Genomic DNA, 20,539 nt, shown 5'->3' with positions numbered 1-20,539 from the left:
ATGGAATTTTGACAACACCTCCTGCTTTATCTAGTACCTGATACTAGCTCTGGGTCTTGTTTCACCATCTGTCCCATGATTTTGTTCTATTACTGCAAACTAACTTGGATTTGGGGCAGGTATTATTTTAGTATTTCATAACCCACAAAGCATTCTTTGAATTGTATCTCATTGCCACCGAGTAACTATTTTTCTGGCAACTTTTTTTCTACTTCAGGTGCAGAGCACTGGTTAATCTTCAATTCATGGCACTCCACTATCAATTGTATGCAAGACCCTCTCTTATTCATTCATTCATTTTCATCCCTATTCTCCACTTCTGTTCCTCTGCCCTCTCCATAGGCAGTCATTCTTTTTATGTTTTTTTAAGTTTTAAGTTTTTTTAAAGTGTATGTCTTTTTAAGTTTTAGGTTTGTTTAAGTTCTGGGGCACATGTGCAGAACGTGCAGGTTTGTTACATAGGTATACATGTTCCATGGTGGTTTGCTGCACCCATCAACCCATCACCTACATTAGGTATTTCTCCTAATGCTGTCCCTCTCCTAGCCCCATAACCCTTGACAGGCCCCAGTATGTGTTGTTCTCCTCCCTGTGTCCATATGTTCTCATTGTTCAACTCCCACTTATGAGTGAGAACATGTGGTGTTTGGTTTTCTGTTCTTGTGATAGTTTGCTGAGAATGATGGTTTCCAGCTTCATCCATGTCCCTGCAAAGGACATGAATTCATCCTTTTTTATGGCTGCATAGTATTCTGTGGTGTATATGTGCCACATTTTCTTAATCCAGTCTATCATTGATGGACATTTGGGTGGTTCCAAGTCTTTGCTATTATGAATAGTGCCGCAATAAACATACGTGTGCATGTGTCTTTATAGTAGTATGATTTATACTCCTTTGGGTACATACCTAGTAATGGGATGGCTGGGTCAAATGGTATTTCTAGTTCTAGATCCTTGAGGAATCACCACACTGTCTTCCACAATGGTTGAACTAATTTACACTCCCACCAACAGTGTAAAAGCATACCTATTTCTCTATATCCTCTCCAGCATCTGTTGTTTCCTGACTTTTTAATGATCATCATTCTAACTGGCCTGAGATGGTACCTCATTGTGGTTTTGATTTGCATTTCTCTAATGACCAGTGATGAACATTTTTTCATATGTTTGTTTGCAGGCATTCTTCTTCTTTTTTTTTTTTTTGAGATGGAGTCTCACTCTGTTGCCCAGGCTGGAATGCAGTGGCATGATCTCAGCTCACTGCAACCTCCGCCCCCCGAGTTCAAGTGATTCTCCTGCCTCAGCCTCCTGAGTAGCTGGGATTACAGGCACCTGCCACTGTGCCCGGCTAATTTTTGTATTTTTAGTAGAGACAGAGTTTCACCATCTTGGCCAGGCTGGTCTTGAACTCCTGGCTTCGTGATCCACCCACCTCGGCCTCCCAAAGTGTTGGGATTACAGGCATGAGCCACCGTGCCTGGCCTGTCATTAAGTGTTGACATATGTCTTCTCTCTGTTAGAATTCTTATAAGAGGTACATTTTTGTTTTTTATGCACAGTTTTATACAAACCACATTGTAGTAAAAATTTCATTCTGTTTTTCTTCATTCAGCAATATATTTTAAAAAGTATAACCATGTTGCTGAGTATCTATCTAGAATATTGCTTCTAATGATGCCTAATTATCCATCCATTTTATCCACTCATTTCACAGAAATGGACATGCACATTGCCCCTGACTCACCAACACTAGTAACGATGCTGCAGCAACATCCTCATACATCTTGCCTTGTGTGTGAGAATTCCTCTGGATTCCTATACTTAGCAGTGGAAATACTGAGTCATAAGTAACATACGTATCAGTTAGAGTAAAATCAGGAAAACACAAGCCACTCTAAGTGTGTAAAACTAAGATTTTAATGCAGGGAATAGTTACAGAGGTGATGAAAGAGCTGAGAGCCAAACAGGGGACATAGGTAATCTAGAGATTGGCAGTAATAGGAAGCCCTTACCACATCTAAACTGCAGGAATTGCGTGGAACCAAGAGTTTGGGTCATCTGACAAAAGCCGGAATCATAGCACCTGGTGGGAGCTCCAAGAGAAGGAAGAAATATAGATGCCTCTATAAATAGGAGAGGGATGAAGAGAGAAAAATAGCCTGACTGTTCCCTTCCTCCATACCCGATCTCCTATTAGTGCTTTCCACTAGCCGAACCCAGCCCCCAATACAGCTTGCTGATGCCAGGGTAGAGCAGGGGCAGTGAAGAACAAATCAGCCAGCAGATACCATATAGTTGGTTTGACTAAGTCCTGCCAGATTGTTCTCCTAATAACTGTTCTAGCTACACTCCCACCAGCAATGTATCCCTACATCCCATCTACTCTTCATGGCCCACTGTTCAACAAAGAGTGGAGGTACAGATCTCCCCTATCTTCCTTTAAGTGTGTCTAGCCTATTGCAGATGCCTCAGGCATCTCCTCAAATCTAGGGCCTGACTGAACTAAAGGACCCATCCATCCACTTAACCATAACCTCCTGAGGGCAGGAACCTTGTCAATTTTATCTGTAATCCCCTATCTGCCATCATGCTCAATGCTACTGACCAAGTGAGAAATGCTCTTGTTGACTATTGGTGTCATGCCTTTACCCCCATTGTTATTTGGTTTGCAGGTGTAGTCTACACTGAGGGCAGTTTTCAAGAAGCCACTTAAAACACTGTGGAGGAAAATCTCTAGGGAGATTCTGTGGGTGAGGGAGAAAGTTGACAGTAAGCTGGTAAGCAAGGTTTAGGACTATAATTGTTGTCAAAACACTGTGTTGGTTGGTAAATAGCCACTGCTCTGAGCAATTCTGAGTCACTGCTGTGCTTTGATGGCTCCAGCCACTCTCTGCAAGATCAGCAACTAAAGGAAGGTATTGCCATTATGATTAGGGGACTCTAGGACTCTGTTGTTGCAATCTGGCTGGCCGTCTTCCTGATTGGTTAGTGTATATGCTTTACTGGTTGTTAAATATTTTAAATATCCTTCCCCTGGATGGGTACCACAAAATAAGGAATGTTTAGGGGAAAGTCTGCAGACTTTAGGGTGCCCTAGGGCTCCCAGGAAGCTTGTTTCTTTACGATAATTGGGGAGAGAATTCTCTAGGATTATTTTCCTGATGGAAAATGCTGCATTTTTTGCTTTTCTCTTAATGAATAACTTATATAGTAAAATGCACAAATCTGATGTGTATAGCTCATTAAAATTTTACATATGTACTAAAATATCCACCAATCAGATCAAGATATAGAAGATTTCATCTTCCTAGCAGACTCCCTCATGCCTTCTCTTTGTCATTTACCCACCAAGTAACCACAATTCTGACATTTATCATTATAAATTAATTGTGCCTGTTTTAAAACTTCATGTTAATAGGAACACAGTGTATACTCTTGACGTCTGGCTTCTTTTGCTCAACATTAAAAACATACTTCTTTTGGGATTTATTTGACTATCTTTCCAATTTGTTAAGTTGGATTCTTAGCTCATTAATTTTCAAATTTCCTTCTTTTTTGGTATTTTTTACAACTTTAAAAAATTGTGTCAAAATATATGTAACATGAAATTTGTAAGTTTAACCATTCTTTTAAAGTTTGTAATTTGGTGGCATTAATTACATTTACAATATTATGCAATCATTATCACTATTTCAAAATTTTTCATCATCCCCCAAAAAAACCTCTGTATCCATTATGCACTAACTCCTCATTTCTTCCTTCTCCCGGTCCCTAAATATCTCTAATTTACTTTCTGTCTCAACGAGTTTGCCTATTCTAGATATTTCATATAATGGAGTTATACAGTATATGTCCTTTTGCATTTGACTTCTTTCACTTAGCATGTTTTCAGGGTTCATCCATGTTATAACCTATCAAAATTTCATTCTTTTTCTGAATAATTTTCCATGTATTTATATGCCACATTTTGTTTATTAATTGATCTGTTGATGAACACTTGGGTTCTTATCACTTTTTGGCTATTGTGAATAATGCTGCCATAAACATCGATGTACAAATATCTGAGTTCCTGTTGTTAATTCTTTTAGGTATATACCTAAGAGTGGAATTGATGTGTCATATGGTAAACCTTTGCTTAGCTTTTTGAGGACTGCCAAACTATTTTCCACAGCAACTGCACGATTTTATATTCCCACCAGCAATGCATGAGGGTCCTAATTTCTCCACATCCTTACCAACATTTGTTATTTTCTATTCGTTTGTTTTTATTATTATAACCATCCTAATTGGTGTGAAGTAGTATCTCATTGTGGTTTTGATTTGCATTTCCTTAATGACTAATGATGTTGAACATCTTTTGATGTGATTTTTGGCCATTTGTATATCTTCTTTAGGGAAATATCTATTCAAATATTTTGTCTATTTTTTAATTGGGTTGTTTGTCTTTTTGTTGTTGAGTGGTGGGAGTTTTTAAATATATTATGGATATTAAACTCTTATCAGGTATATGATGTGCAAAGATTTTCTCCTGTGGGTTATCTTTTCACTCTCTCTCTTTTTTTATTTTTTTGAGATGGAGTCTTGCTCTGTCACCCAGACTGGAGTGCAGTGGTGTGATCTCGGCCCACTGCAAGCTCTGCCTCCTGGGTCCACACCATTCTCCTGCCTCAGCCTCCCAAGTAGCTGGGACTACAGGCACCCACGACCACGCCCGGCTAAATTTTTGTATTTTTAGTAGAGATGGGGTTTCACCATGTTAGCCAGAATGGTCTCGATCTCCTGACATCGTGATCCCCCCATCTCAGCCTCCCAAAGTGCTGGGATTACAGGCGTGAGCCACTGCGCCTGGCCTCTTTTCACTCTCTTGATCATGTTTTTCGATATACAGAATTTTTTTATTTTAATGAAGTCCAATTTATGTATTTTTTCTTTTGTTGCTTCAGCTTTTGGTATCATTTTAAGAAGCCATTTTAAAAATATTTAGCAAAATAATATGTTGGCAAATTATCACTCTTAAATAAACTTTATATATCAGCAAGCAAGAGGTAGAGTTTCCTAAGATGGCTTTCTATATATTTTCTACCTCTTGCTTGCTGATATATAAAGTGTAGTCAGCTTTTTCTTCTTTTTGTCACAACCTTTGGAGATTCCGGGAAAATGCCTCCTTCAGAATATTTCTGGGCATCCTTTATTTGTTTATTTATTTATTTTTTTGGTTACATGAATAAGTTCTTCAGTGGCAATTTCTGAGATTTTGGTGCACCCATCACCCGAGCAGTGTACACTGTACCCAATGTGTAGTCTTTTATCTCTTATCCCCATCCTATCCTTCCCCCCAAGTTCCCAAAGTCCATTTTATCATTCTTACACCTTTGCATCTTCATAGCTTAGCTCCTACTTATGAGTGAGAATGTACAATGTTTGGTTTTCCATTCCTTAGTTACTTCAGTTAGAATAATGGTCTCCAGTTTCATCCAAGTTGCTACCAATGCCATTATTTCATTCTTTTTTATGGATGAATGTTATTCCATTTTATATATATGTATATACACATATATACCACAATTTCTCTATCCACTCATCGATTGATGGGCATTTGGGCTGGTTCCATATTTTTGCAACTGCAAATTATGCTGCTATAAACATGCGTGTGCAAGTACCTTTTTTGTATAATGACTTATCTTCTTCTGGGTAGATACCCAGTAGTGGGACTGCTGGATCAAATGGTAGATCCACTTTTAGTTCTTTAAGGAATCTCCACACTGTTTTCCTTAGTGGTTGTACTAGTTTACGTTCCCACCAGCAGTGTAAAAGTGTTCTCTTTTCACTACATCCACACCAACATCTATTTTTTTTAATTTTTTGATTATGGCCAGTTTTGCTGGAGTAAGGTGGTATTACATTGTGGTTTTGATTTGCATTTCCCTTATAATTAGTGATGTCTAGCCTTTTTTCATATGTTTGTTGGCCATTTTTATATCTTCTTTTGAGAATTGTCTATTCATGTCCTTAGCCCACTTGTTGATGAGATTGCTTGTTTTTTTCTTGCTGGCTTGTTTGAGTTCCTTGTAGATTCTGAATATTAGTCCTCTGTTGGATATATAGATTGCAAAGATTTTTCCCACTCTGTGGGCTGTTTACTCTGCTGATTATTTCTTGTGCTGTGTAGAAGCTTTTTAGTTTAATCAAGCATTGTTTGGACAAATTGTTACAAATCATTCCTGCAGGACTCCATTCAGCCTAGATAACCATACCTTTGGCCCAGTTCTCACAGAATTTCTACAGAAACCCTACCTCTTCAAAGTAATAAAAAGTTTGCATTACAATAGGACTAATATCAAAGAAAATAAAAATAACAATTGGGCTACTTATAATGATTACTTACATAGCTTTCTCCATTAGCGAACTCACAACAGCTCTGTTAAGTAGGCAGGACAAATATTACCACCCCCAGTTCACAGCTGGAATAATAGTACTTGCATAATAATAATTCTTGAGGGATTCTTAAATGCTGGCACTGTGTTAATTTCTTTATATTCATCGAATATCCCCAATAACCCTATAGGTAGATACTATTATTTTCCCCATTTTCAGGCTAGATAATTAATGAAGCTTAAAAATGTAAGTACCCTGCCCCCAGGAGTGCATAATTATTAAGTAGCAGAACCAATGCTTATATTTAAATCAGAAACACTCAGAAGTAGCATGAGAATTTAGTAAAATCGAAACACACCCTCATGCAATCCGTATTATGTGGCCACGTGCCTACTAGGGTCAGCTGGATGGTACTTGTCTGCTAGAAGTGAGTTGAGGCAGAAGAATCAACATAGGAGCTGGAAGGGCCTCTGGAAATCAGCTGGAGACTACAGACAGGTGTGCAGCCCTCGGTTTACAGAAGCTGTGAGACCAAGAGAGTTCCAAGACCTCCAGGAAAACATCTCCCTGCTAAAAGGCTTTTCCAACCTTTAGAAAGCTATTCATTTCCCCCCCTTTCCATCCTCTTTCTCTTGCTATCTCTTTATCGCTCCTCCTGCCTTCTTTCTTTCTTTCCTTCAGTAAACGTTTTTTGAAACGATGATGAGCAAAAAAGGCCTGATCCAGTCTATGGCGCGTTTCGGTGGGAAGATGAACACGCCTTCCCAGCAGAGTAAAACGTGATTACACCAAGGACCGCTTCCCTCTCCCTTCTCTCGGCCAGGTCCACGTCCCCAGGCGTCGGCCAAGGGGTTGGACCGCGCAGCGGGGCGTCAGAGTTGCCAGGCGCCCGGGGCAAATACTGGCAGCTTGTGGCTGTCCCGTGTCCTAGCGACGCGGCGGCGGCAGGGCACACACACCGCCCAAGCCCGGACGGTGGCCGCGGAGCTAGGGCCACCATGGAGGACTGCAGGCTGCGGCTCCGGCCTGGGACGTTGGCCCCGGTGCGCGAGGGCGTGAACCGCAGCTCTGGGTAAACGCTCAGCGCCCGGGCCGAGGGCGCATCCCAAGCGGGCCGCGCGAGGGCGCCTGGAGACCCGCGCTTGCTGGGGCGGGGGCGGGGGATGGTTCCACGGCCGCCGCGGGCTGAGCGAGAGGTCCCGCCTGCCTTCCCTCCTCAATGCTTCCTGTACGTACAACATAATACGCTGAGATAACCAACCCTCGGCGCTGCTCTTCGCAAAGGATTTTTCCTGCTGTCATCCTCACAACCCCCGCCTCCCGCGCCCCCAGGGATGTAGACTGATATCCCCATTTCTGGTGGGAAAATGATGGCCGCAGAGTCCGCTGCGGAGGCCGGTTTAGCCCAGGACTCTGAGCCCTCCTGCTAGCCACCCACCCTTCTCCGGCCTAGGCAACCAACTGTTCGCCAGATGCCCCGGGGCGCCTGGAGCCCTGTAACCGATGTTAGGTATCTGCTGCCCCTGGAGCCTTTGGTATCCAGATGGCGGCTGTGGCCAAGCGGAGCCCAGGGTTGGGGGAGCGCCTGGGGTGCTAGGGAGGTCTGCTAACATTTTGTACGGTTGTGGTAACCTCAGAGCAGGAACAAGAAGGTTTTTGCCTTTGTTGACTCTTTGAGAATCTTTTGAGAATGGAATTCGTCTCTCTTGGAGACAGCACGATGTGGTGGTGAAGATTCCAAAGTCTAGAATCAGAAAGGCTTGAGTTGAAGGCTAGTTCTCCTCTTGTTTGCCTGGTGACCTTAGGCAAGTTGGTTGCTCCTTCTGGGCTCACTTTCCTAACTATAAAATGGGGCAATAACTTAGGAATCAGCTTTCTAAGATTTTTGTGAGGATTAATGGAGATAGCACATGTAAACTTGTCACTGGCACATAGAATGTATTGTGTACATGTTAGCAATTATTCATAGTTGTTTCTAGCAATTATTCATAGTTGTTTCTAGCAGTTATTCATAAGAGCTTCCTTGGGAAGCTTCTCCCCCCATTTAAAAACTTTGTTTTGAAATAACTGTAGGCTCACAAGAAGTTGCAGAAATAGTACAGAGGTCCCATGTACCCTTCCCCTAGCTGCTTAACAGTGGTACCATTTTGCATAACGATAGCACATTGCCAAACCAGGAAACGTCATTGGCAGAATATGCTAATTGAACTATAGACCTTACTTGGATTTTATGAGCTCTTACTTGCACTCAGGTGCGTGAGTTCTGTAACATTTGGTCATATGTATTCATAAAGATACAAAACTGTTCCATCCCCACAAAGGAACGCTTAGTACTACCCCTTTACTGTCACTTCTTTTCCTACCCCAGCCTTGGCAATCACTAAGCTGCTCTCCATTTCTGTAAGTTAGTTCTTTTGAGAATGTTAGATAAATAGAATAATACAGTATGTAACTGTTTGAGACTGGCTCTTTTTCACTCATCATAAAGCCCCTGAGATCCATTCAAGTTGTGTGTATCAATAGTTCATTTTCGTTGCTGAGTCGTGTTCCTTGGTGTGGATGTACCAGTTTGTTTATCCATTCACCTGTTGAAGGATATTCAGGTTGTTTTGGACATTCCAGTTTTGGGGCCATTATGTAGAAAGCTGCTATCGACATTTGTATACAGAATTTTCTAAGAACATATTTTTTCACTTCTTTAGGATACATGTCCAGTATCCTTTTGCAATTCCTAAAGAGGGAAATATCCATATATCATGTACTAGTGTCTGTGAAAACAGTAAATATTTAGAAAAATTGTTTTCAGTTTTATTTTATGGGCCAAGCAAGGTTTTTCCTGAATCTAATGTAATGCAGAGTGGTAAGCTTACTAACTATGAGAGGCCATGTGGGGGAGCGGAAACCCCTCCCTTTAGACTGGTTGCCTCACTCTCCTCTTGGAACTTAGTTTCCTTATTGAAAAGAGGAAAGTGGTAGCCAGGCATGGTAGCACATGCCTGTAGTCCCAGCTACTCAAGAGGTTGAGGTGGAAGGATCACTTGAGTCTGAGAGGCAGAGGTTGCAGTGAGCCAAGATTACACCATTGCACTCCAGCCTGGGCAACAGGGTGGAACCCTGTCTCAAATTTAAAAAAAAAAAAGAAAAAGAAAAAGAAAGGAAAGAAATGAGGAAAGTGGCTCATGCCTGTAATCCCAACACTTTGGGAAGTGGAGGCAGGAGGATCACTTGAACCCGAAGTTTGAGACCAGCCTGGGCAACATAGCAAGACCCTGTCTCCTCTCTCTACAAAAACAATTTAAAAATTTAGCTAGGCATGGTGCCGCACACCTGTAGTCCCAACGACTTGGGGGACTGAGATTGGAGGATCCCTTGAGCCCAGGAGTTTGAGGCTGCAGTGAGCTATTGAGCTGTAATTGCCATTGCAGGCTAGCCTGAGCAACAGAGGGAAACCCTGTCTTGAAAAACAAACAAACAAAAAAAAAAAAAAAAAAAGAAAGAAAGAAAGAAAAAGAAAAGTGAAGTAAGTAGACTGGATTTCTTTTGGGATCTCTGCCAGTTCTAACATTCTATGAAGTTTCAGCTCACTGCCACGTACATTCCCCATTTTGAGTTATATGGCTGTACTTAAACAAAAATATTTGTTCTCAAATTTGATTTCATGAAGTGCTTGGATGCATGAATTAGTTGTAAATGTGCATATAATGAACTTTGTAAAGACATTTAATATGGAGAGTTACTTACTAATAGGTAATGCTGAATGGGTCATCAATCTTATGATTAGATGTAATTTCAACATCTTTCTGCCATTTAGCTATTTAAGAGTGATCTGTTAAATGCAGAGAGTAACTTTTTGTTAAGTTCATCTTTTTGTGTCCTTTCATCTAGATCTTCACAGTACAGTTGGGTTAAGCCCTTAAAACAACACATACACATCTATGCAACAAGTAAGAAGTTTCTAGGACTCACTAGAAAAGAATTGGGATCAGGCTGGAATCTCTTAAAAACACTTTGTAGCAATGGGTGTAGCAAGGATTAGATTTGGTGTAAAAAGACATTATAGATAAAAGGGGTCTGAAGGTGGAAGAGGCTTCAGGGAAGGACACGAAGACTCTAGAAATATCTGACTAAGGCACTGCAATATGTGAGGATCATGAGACGCTCAGATTCCAAGTCGTGGCTTTGGTGTTCGCTGGTCGTGTTAGGTTATTCAGGAGCTTGTTCTATTTTCCTTCCTGTTTGCCCATCTGTCTCTTCCATCTCATCTCTATGCCCTAACTACTCAATGCTAACAGGGGGCTGGTGGATAAGGAGGCTGAGTGAAGCAGCTGTATATATGGCGGTAGGGAGAGGTGGAAGTTGTGAATGAGAGAGCAGATGATTTGTCTCCAGTGGGCAACCAATATACCAATTGTGGCTCCTTGGAAAAGTGGACCCGCTGTTCACAGATTTTGAAAAATCTGGCTTTTCAGGAGAAGCTACTTTTCCCGATTATTTATGTGAACATTTTTATTTATCAGAAACTCCAGTAGAGTGATTAAGCACCTTTTTCTGGAGCTGCCTACCTGGGTTAAACTCCCAGCTCTACCATTTATTAGCTGTGTGACCTTTGACAAGTGTTTTGTTTTTTAACTTCTTTGTGCTCAATTTCTTATCTGTAAATGGGAATAATACTCGTGCCTAATTCATAGGGTTGTTATGAGATTTAAATATGCTCGTATGTGTAAAGCACTTAGAACAGTGTCTGTTATATTGAAAATTCTCAATTTATGTTAGCTATTATGATTCTTATTAAAACACAAGGAGGACCAAATGACAGGTTTGTTGGCCCGATGTAGCCCACGGACAGCCATTTTGCAACCTTTGATCCCCTGAGTTTAGGGGGAACCCACAGAGGTTATATGAAGAGCCAACGCCATTCAGCTAGTTAGGGACTGAGTTGTCAGTGGGATCCAGGTTCTTCCCGCCCAACTGCACTCTATCCCTTTTAGTGAAGAGAGAGGGTCCTTGGGAAAGGCAAGAACTTAAGTGTCCTTCACAAAGCGAATGGAGAGATGAAATGTGGTGGCAGCAGTTGGAATAATGAATTGGATTTATATAGAGTGACATGGAAGGGTCTTTAAAATATAGTGCTGGGTAAACAAGAAGCAGAATAGTGCCATTTACATAAATTAGGAGTGCATACACACAAAAGGATGCTTCAGAATTTCAAGGATGTGTACAAACAAAGGATATATTTCAAATCCACTAGGGCAGTTTTGCTTTTGCAAGGGAGACCAGTGAGAGTTGGATGTGGGGATAAAATAGATAAGAAAGCAAGAGAGGGGCCTTGTACAGAGCAGCGATTCTGTGCTATGAACTAGAAATATGATTAACTCCAGCTTCTCTAGTGAATCCCTCTTCCCCTACCCCCGATCCTAAAAGCTGGAGACCAGCCTTCTTACTACCTCCTTCTCCCGCCCAAGTCCTGTGGTTAATATGAACAGGCATGTGGTATTCTAGGTACAAAGAGAATCTATCTACCTTCCAGATGTTTCACAAAGCACAAGAACGGGCTGAAGTTCCCCACCTCTCTGCACAGCCGGCAGTTGGTATTTCTAAGAAAGGGGCTGGACGACTTCAGGAAGGGCTGCCCGCCTTGCACTGGTCTGGTGACTCAGGTCCCTGTGGAGGGTTTTCTGCCCCAGATTTATCACAGAGCTCCCCAACTGGCCCCAAAGAAGAGGCAGATCAAGCTGCTCAAGGAAGCAGACCTGCTTTCCAAGCTCTCGCCAGCCCAGCAGGCTCGGAAGGCATTCCTGGAGGACTTGGAGGCCCACCTGACCCCACATCCCTTGGCGCTCTACCCGAATCTGGAAGAAGCTATGCCCATAGAGGTAATGTGATGTGTCCTAGGGTTTGTGGGAGGGGCTTCACTGGGGCCTTGCAAATAATTCTATCTAAATGTCTAGGAAGTCCCTATGAGAGAGTAACATATTTATAAGAGGAGCAATGAATGTCTCCCCCAGGGTGCGAGTTCTCGTGGGCCTCAGAGCAGCCTTCTGTCCTCTGTTCCCAAAAAACACGATCAGCAGCAACATGCACATTGCTCTCTTTGCTTCCTATGAAGCCCTTCAACTTACAAAGATGCCACAAACCAGAAACGTATGACTTCTATTCCCCATAATTTATACCCATCTACTGTAGTTTGCGTTGTGACTTTTTGGGGGGAGGAAACAATGAGAGGGAATTGTCTAGTCTTATTTTTGTCACTTTAGCCAGGTATTAGGAGGTGCCCTTAAATACTTACTAATGGATGGAAAGAATGAGACCGGAAAGATCGTGGGGAAAATCCTCCTACTGGTCCAGACTAGGGCTGGACAGCAGCAGCTCTGTGATGTCACCAATGTCCCAGGCCTCTCCTGACTTTAGCTCTATATCCTTAGTATGCATCTCTTGTCTTTGTATCTCAAAGTGGCTTCCATGCTTCCAGGCATTGAGTCTGTATTTCAGACAAGAAGAGGGAAGGGACAAAGGTTAAAGAGTGCATGCCAGCTGACTCTGTCTTTTAATTAGGCAAATAATAGCTTTCCCAGTAAACATCTCTTTCGTCTGACTACTCCTAGTTGCTAGGGAGTCTAGCAAATGGAGTTTCAGAGTTGGGCATTGAACCTGAGCAAAACCCAGGTTCTATTAGGTTTAAAGAGAAAAGGTAGAATGGACACTGGGCAGGCAGCTAGCAGTGACTGCAACTCCATCCGCATCCCTGCAGCCTGTATTCTACACAGAGAGCGAGACAATAATTCAGAAAGGCAAATCTCTGCTCAGAGCCTTCCAGTGTCCCCTTCTCTCTCAGAGAAAGCCAGAGTTCTTGCTGGGATCTGAAAGGCCTTGGCGTTCTGCTCCCCACTGTACCCCTGTTCTGCTCCCTCTCCGACTTCACCCCTGCTCCTGCCACTCCAACCACTCTGGCCTCCTGGCTGCTCCATTGACATTATGAGCATGTCCAATTCAGCTCTCTGTTCCGGTGCCTGGAACACTTGCTCCAGACAGCTGCTTGGCTTACTCCTTCACTCCCTTTAGATCGATGCTCAAATGTCTCCTGATTGGAGAGGCCTGTATAAAATAGCACTTCCCTTCCACCCTCACATCTACTCCTTACCGTGCTCTACTTTTCACTGTAGCACTTGCCGCCACTGAGCTCCTCCCACAATGAAAGCTTATAAGGGCAGGGACTTTATTTGTGTCTTTCACTGTGTACCGCCAATACCTGTCCTATGGCAGACACTCAATAAGTAATTTTGAATGAATGAATAAATAAATGATCAGTGGGAGAGAAGTCTACAGAAAGGACAGCTAGAATCGCTGATCAGTTAATTTCTCTCTGGGGCTTTCCTTCGCTGCCTCCTGCAGGCCAGAACTTCTGAGTCCATGACAAAGAGATTGTTTCCACACCTCAGATGGCACACGAGCATGGCTTGGGATTGTGGCGCTGATTTCCATGTGTGACTTCTGCAAATAGGTGTGTTGGCTTCCTGCTGAAGCAGGATCTCTTATGGTGCTAAGGTGGCCATCAGAAGATCCAGGTTTAGGCCCTACCCACTTAGCAACCCCAGCAGAAAGAGAACACACCTTTTTGCATGATCCCAGAAAAATTCCATAGCCTAATTATCACGGATCCAACTTTGATCATGTGTCTATTCCAAAGTCAGTCACTGTGGTTCTGATTGTTTGGTCTGCCTTAGGAGTGAGGATGGGGTCAGGCTAATTCAGACCATGCAGGTTGAGAGTGGAGAGAGAGGTGGTTCTCCAAGGAAAAATCTAGATATTAATGAGAGGGAAAGTAGATAGTGGGCAGTCAAAAACCACAGAAATCCTTTAGAGGCGCTTCACTCAGTGGGGCGTTTGGGGACAGGGGTAGGCCCAGAGACATATTCCATTCTAGAGGAAGTAGAACTTTAGTAAGAGGCTGTGTACCCAGTGTCCAGGTGATGGGAGGTTTATCCAAGTGGTGCTGATTATAATCCCAAAAGACATAGTCCTAAACATCATAATCGTGAATGTTGAGATCCCCAAAGTCTAAAATCCCACAAATCACAATCCTGAAAGATTAAATTCCTGAATGTTGAAATCCTGAAAGCCAAATTCTGGGGAAGGGATTAGTGTGTTTTTGGTTGTATGCAGGATAGTTGCATCGTGGTAGGTGGACCTATTACCTTGCTATTGTCCTTATTTGGAAATTAAATATGGTTTAAGGAGATGAGTATGAGTGCCAACCTGACAAGAGGTGGACTTGTGGACTTAATTTTAGGTGTCAGTTTGACTGGATTAAGGAATTCCCAGAAACATGGTAAAGTGTTATTTTGGATGTGTCTGTGAGGATGTCCCCAGAGGAGATTAGTATGTGAGTCTGAGTGGAGCAGGTCGGGAAGATCTGCCCTCAGTGTTTCAGTGCTTCAGAGATCATAGAGTAAGTGAAAATGCAGGTGAAAAATACAAGAGATCTCCTCTGCAAAATTATTCAATTGTGTACAATTTATGCCTCTTCACATATAACACTGTGGTTGCCTTTGAGCATGTGACACCCTTTGTCAGAGAATTAAAAGAATTTGACAAGCTCAGCAACCTTCTGAACCAGACATGTGCTGATATTGAGATTCCTCCAGTGTTATAACCACATAAAATGGTGAACTATTCTTGGTAAAGATTTGACTGTCAAGAAAGATAGACTTCTTTTATTTACCACTAAATCTAACGTAGAAAAACTAGCGCGTGTTTTGCTTTGGCTATTGGATGGCACTTTCAAGACCGTCCCCACTTTTTAAAATCAATGATATACAATTCATGCCCCTGTTGGATCTGGAAATTCTAAAACGTATCTACTTCTTTATATATTAATGACTGGAAACAAATGAAGTATTTTATATTCACTTATTTGAAGATTTTGTGGACTATGCAGAAGAAAATGGATTTCTTGGAACTCCCAAACCAAAATGACAGGTTTGGAATTAAGTGTAATCAAAGCTTCTAAAAGTGAACCTGAAAGAGTTATCAATAAAATTTTTTTTTCATGTGGTCTAACACATGTGGCAGAAATTCAGATGAATGGATTGGCCATGTGATTTGGCAATGACGGAAACTTGAGTTTAAAAATGAATCATTTCATGATCCTACACCCAAAAAACCTTGAAGATTCATCCAAAAGACTCCTAGACCTGATAAACGACTTCAGTAAAGTTTCAGGATATGAAATTAATGTTCAAAAATCAGTTATGTCTCTATACATTATCAATGCTGAAGCTGAGAACCAAATCAAGAACTCAATATCATTTACAATTGCCACAAAAAACTAAGATACCTAGGAATACATTTAATGAAGGAAGTGAAAGACCTCCACAAGGGGAACTACAAAACACTGATGAAAGAAATCATAAATGATGCTAATAAATAGAAAAACATTCCATGTTCATGTAAAGGAAGAATCAATATTGTTAAAATGACCATACTATCCAAAGCAATCTACAGATTCAATGCCATTCCTATAAAATTACCAACATAATTTTTCAAATAATTAGAAAAAACAATTTTAAAATTCATACAGAATCAAAAAAAGTGTCTGATTAGCCAAAGTAATCCTAAGCAAAAAGAACAAAGCTGGGGTCATCATGTTACCCAACTTCAAACTATACTGCAAGGCTACAGTAACCAAAACAGCATAGTATGGGTACAAAAATATGCCCATAGATTAATGGAACAGAATAGAGAACCCAGAAATAAAGCCACACACCTACAACCAGCTGATCTTTGACAAACTTGACAAAAATAGACAATGGAAAAAGGGCACCCTATTCAATAAATGGTGCTGGGAAAACTGGCTAGCTATATGCAGAAGAGTGAAACTGTGTCCCCATCTCTCACCATATACAAAAATTAACTCAAGATGGACTAAAGACTTAAATGTAAGACCTGAAACTATACAAATTCTAGAAGAAAACCTACAAAAAACTCTTCCAGACATTGGCTGAGGCAAAGAATTTATGACTAAGACCTCAAAAGCAAATGCAACGAATACAAAAATAGACAAATGAAAATTAAGCTAAAGAACTTTGAAAAAAAAAACTGCAAAAGAAACTATCAACAAAGTAAACAGACAGCCTGCAGAATGGGAGAAACTATTTGCAAACTATACATGGGACAAAGGACTAATGTCTAGAATTTATAAGGAGCTTAAACAATTCAACAAGAAAAAAACAATTCCATTAAAAAGTAGGCAAAACCGTGAAGTCTCCCCAGGAGGTTAAGGCTGCAGTGATTGCACCATTGCACTTCAGCCTGGGTGACACAGTGTGAGACCCTGTCTCAAAAAAAAAAAAAAAAGTGTACAAAGGACATGAACAGCCACTTCTCAAAAGAAGACATACAAGCAGCCAACAAACATGAAGAAATGCTCAACATCACTAATCATCAGAGAAAAGCCGATTAAAACCACAATGAGATACCAGATACCATCTCATATCAGTCAGAATAGCTATTATTGAAATAAAAAAAAACCAGATATTGGCAAGGATGCAGAGAAAAGAGGATGCTTATACACTGTTGATGAGACTGTAAGTTAGCTAAACCTCTATGGAAAACAAGATGGAGATTTCTCAAAGAACTAAAAATAGAACTACCATTCAACCCAGCAATTCCACTACTGGGTATCTACCCAAAGGAAAAGAAATTGTTTTATCAAAAAGACACCTTCACTTATATGTTTATCACAACACTATCACAATAGCAAAGTCATGAAATCAACCTAAGTGTCCATCAATGATGGATTGGGTAAAGATGATGTGGTATGTATATACCATGAAATACTATGCAGCCATAAAAAGAATGAAATCATGTCTATTGTAGCGACATGGATGGAACTGGAGGCCATTATCCTAAGTGAAATAACTCAGAATCAGAAAATCAAATACCATGTGTTCTCACTTATAAGTGGGAGCTTAACAATGGGTATACATGGTCATAAAGATGGAGATAATAGACACTGGGGCCTCCGAAAAGGGGGGTTAGGAGGGTGTTGAGGATTAAAAAACTACCTATGGGGTACTATGTTCACTATTTGGGTGATGCGTTCACTAGAAATCCAAACCCCAGTATTACACAACATACTCATGTAACACACCTGCACATGTACCCCCTGAATCTACAATAAAAAATTAAAAGATAAAATAAAAAGTTTTTTTAAAGGAAAAAAAAAAACATGAAAAAAAGTGTCATTTGTTTGCATTAGCATTCCTTACAGCTGCTGAAATTCCAGGAGCTTTTAATAAATTAAAGCTGCATCTACCTGAAGAGATCAGTGATATTACTGACTAGTTCAAAAATAATTATAGGATAAGTAAGATAAGAAGATGGTGTTGCTGTTGGATCACCAGTATTGTTTCTGCCAACTTTGGGGTCTGTATATGAGTATATGTGGAATGGATTTCCCTGTACCCAGAACAACATAGAAGTATGGCACAGAATAGGGGAAAATGTAATAGGGAATACTCATGTGAGTGTATATTGAATCACAGAAGAATTTTAAAAAGAGCAGTGCATGTAGAAAATGAATATGAATGTATTCTCTAAGGAGAACCCTAAAAGAAAAAAAGCAACTATTTACTATGATGCAAGACTTCAAAATATAGTTAACGATCATCAATGTCCACCAGTTCTTATGGAATACCTCTGTGTAATTGCCCATAATCTATCTCTCTTATACATTTTTTTACATGTTGAATTTTCTTCTTAGCTTTTTTTCAGTGCCCCCCACACTATTTTAAATTGTAAGTGCTATTTTTTACAATTCACTATGTTATGTGTTTCATCTTTGCATCATTTCTAATGCTGGAGATATACATTGTGTAAAGACTTTTATAGAGCTCTAATTCATTTCTTGCATTTTTTTGCAAATTTGACTTCATGAAAATGCGTTGTCACAACACTAACTTTGTGTGTAAGCATTGTCGATTTACATAAAAACATTGAAACTTCATCAATGAATGAAGAGATGTCCTTTTTTGTTCATCTGTATTTGTGAAAGATAACATTTCTTGATATCTTGGTTCTTTGGGTAACTGCACATAGAGTGGTGTCCCATCATTATTGTTTTTTGTTTGTTTTTTTGAGACAGGTTCTCATTCTGTCGCCTAAGTTGGAGTGTAGTGGTGCAATTATAGTTCACTGTTACCTCAAACTCCTGGGCTCAAGGGATCCTCTCACCTTAGCCTCCAAGTATCTAGGACTACAGGAGCGCACCACCACGCCTGGCTAATTTAAAAAAAATTTTTTAATAGAGACAGAGGTCTTGCTATGTTGCCCAGGCTGGTCTCAAACTTCTGGCCTCATGCCATCTTCCTGCGTAAGTTTCCCAAAGCACTGAGATTATATGCCTTAAGCACTGTGCCTGGCCCCATCATGCTTTTTGATTGATTTCACCAAAAGGCTTAGGTTGTACATCACTGTGTTTCAGATGACTGAAATTATAAAGCAGAGTGCACACAATTGCCAAACATAGTGGTATGCGTTTATACATACCACTTGTTGAGCTATTTCTTTATGAATATGGTTTCCCTGCTCATATTATACCCATTGACTTTTGCTAGTATACCTGACTGTTTATGCTTGCAAAAAAAATATATTTTTATTGCCTAATTCATTGTGTAAAATGGCTGATGAAGTGTTCTCTCATTTTTACTTTCTCAAATAAATCTCCATTTAAAAATTTAAGTGCCTTTAAAATACTTTTTTTTTCAATTTTTTTTCAGAATTATAGTTTTGGGATTTTAATTTTGGGGATTGTGATTTTGAGGATTTTAGACTTTAGGGATTATGATCTTTCAGGATTTTAACATTTGGGATTACGTCTTTTGGGATATGGTCCAAATCTATCCACAGCACCCAGCATAATACTTGGCACAGAAGTTGGTGAACAGCACTGATGGACTGAAAAGGAAAAGTGAAGGGCAAGTTGGTCTGTTTTGTTGTAGAATGGGGACTCCCTTCTTCAGCATGTTTTTCTTTTCCTCTAAGACTATTTTCTGTTTGCAGCTCTTATTAAAGGTGCTGGAAGTGCTCGATCCTGACCGGAAGCTGGAGGACACATGGGCTTATTGTCAGGACACCAGGAAAGGAATGAAGGAACCCACAAAGCTTTTAAAAAAACGTTCTACCCAAGTCTACCTGGGACCGTGAGTATTGTTCTTAACCCTTCGATCATTGCTGTCACCTGATGGAACATTCTAGGAATTACCTTCTTAAAGCTTTTCATCTTTAGAATATTTCTAATGAAGCAAATGTAACTAAGTTCCCAAGGAAGAGGGAAAAGAGTCCTAGGTACCGCTCTAAATAGTGCTTATTTCTTCAATGGATGTGATTTATCCCGCAACGACGCAGACACAGGTGTCTATAAGGAAATTCCAGAGATAGTCCCACCCTATGCTTGAGGGGTAGAAACAGTGAAGGTTAGAAAATCCTTGAGTTTGAGGCAGCTTCTAAGGCTTTCCAATTTCCTTTCATTCAAAAGTGCTCAGCATGCCAAAGCACCATACTTTTGGGGTATCATCCTTTGTGCCCCAAGAAATGTTAAGGCTGGAGGGCAGTGAAGAGATCACAACTCACTGCAGCCTTGAGTTCTGGACTCAAATGATCCTCCTGCCTCAGCCTCCTGAGCAACTGGGACTTCAGGTATGTACCACCATGCCTGACCTAAGCCTTTTTTCTGAGTATGGGTCTACTGCTTGGAGTTTCCACCCATCTTTTTTGCATAAATAATACCTGTAATACTACCTTCATTGACCCTTCTCAAAGCATTAAGCTTAAGGAAAGCACGTCCCTTTTGTAACACGTTCTTGATTCCCCAGTCAATATTATATTTAATTAACATAAATGCAGTGATACGTATACTGGACACAAATAGATTTGGGATACACATGTTTTTTTGTTTGTTTTTGAGACAGAGTTTCGCTCTGTCGCCCAGGCTGGAGAGCAATGGCACAATCTTGGCTCACTGCAACCTCTACCTCCTGGGTTCCAGCGATTTTTATGCCTCAGCTTTCCAAGTAACTGGGACCATAGGTGCCCACCGCCACACCTGGCTAATCTTTGTATTTTTGGTAGAGACGAAGTTTCGCCATGTTGGCCAGCCTAGTCGTGA

At 40.8% G+C, this 20,539-nt stretch overlaps 1 protein-coding gene across 5 annotated transcripts in view; it reads left to right on the top strand.

The window, feature by feature from the left end:
- The first annotated feature begins 7,318 nt into the window (after positions 1-7,318).
- Positions 7,319-20,539, top strand: part of FAM47E (family with sequence similarity 47 member E) — a 33,618-nt gene continuing 20,397 nt past the window's right edge. For 4 of the 5 annotated variants that reach the window (XM_063610370.1, XM_063610371.1, XM_063610373.1 and 1 more), the window contains exons 1-3: positions 7,319-7,447; positions 11,903-12,248; positions 19,435-19,574. In XM_063610370.1, coding sequence (XP_063466440.1) covers positions 7,374-7,447; positions 11,903-12,248; positions 19,435-19,574 — 560 coding nt within the window. In that variant the 5' untranslated portion in view covers positions 7,319-7,373. Of the gene's footprint in view, positions 7,604-11,902; positions 12,249-19,434; positions 19,575-20,539 lie in introns of all 5 variants that reach the window. The other variant, XM_055297266.2, reaches the window with a different exon arrangement.

The sequence above is a fragment of the Symphalangus syndactylus genome, chromosome 10 (genome assembly GCF_028878055.3).
Source record: "Symphalangus syndactylus isolate Jambi chromosome 10, NHGRI_mSymSyn1-v2.1_pri, whole genome shotgun sequence".
Taxonomy (NCBI): domain Eukaryota; kingdom Metazoa; phylum Chordata; class Mammalia; order Primates; family Hylobatidae; genus Symphalangus; species Symphalangus syndactylus.
Note: the sequence above shows the minus strand (reverse complement) of the source record. Positions and strands in the feature narration are given on the sequence as shown.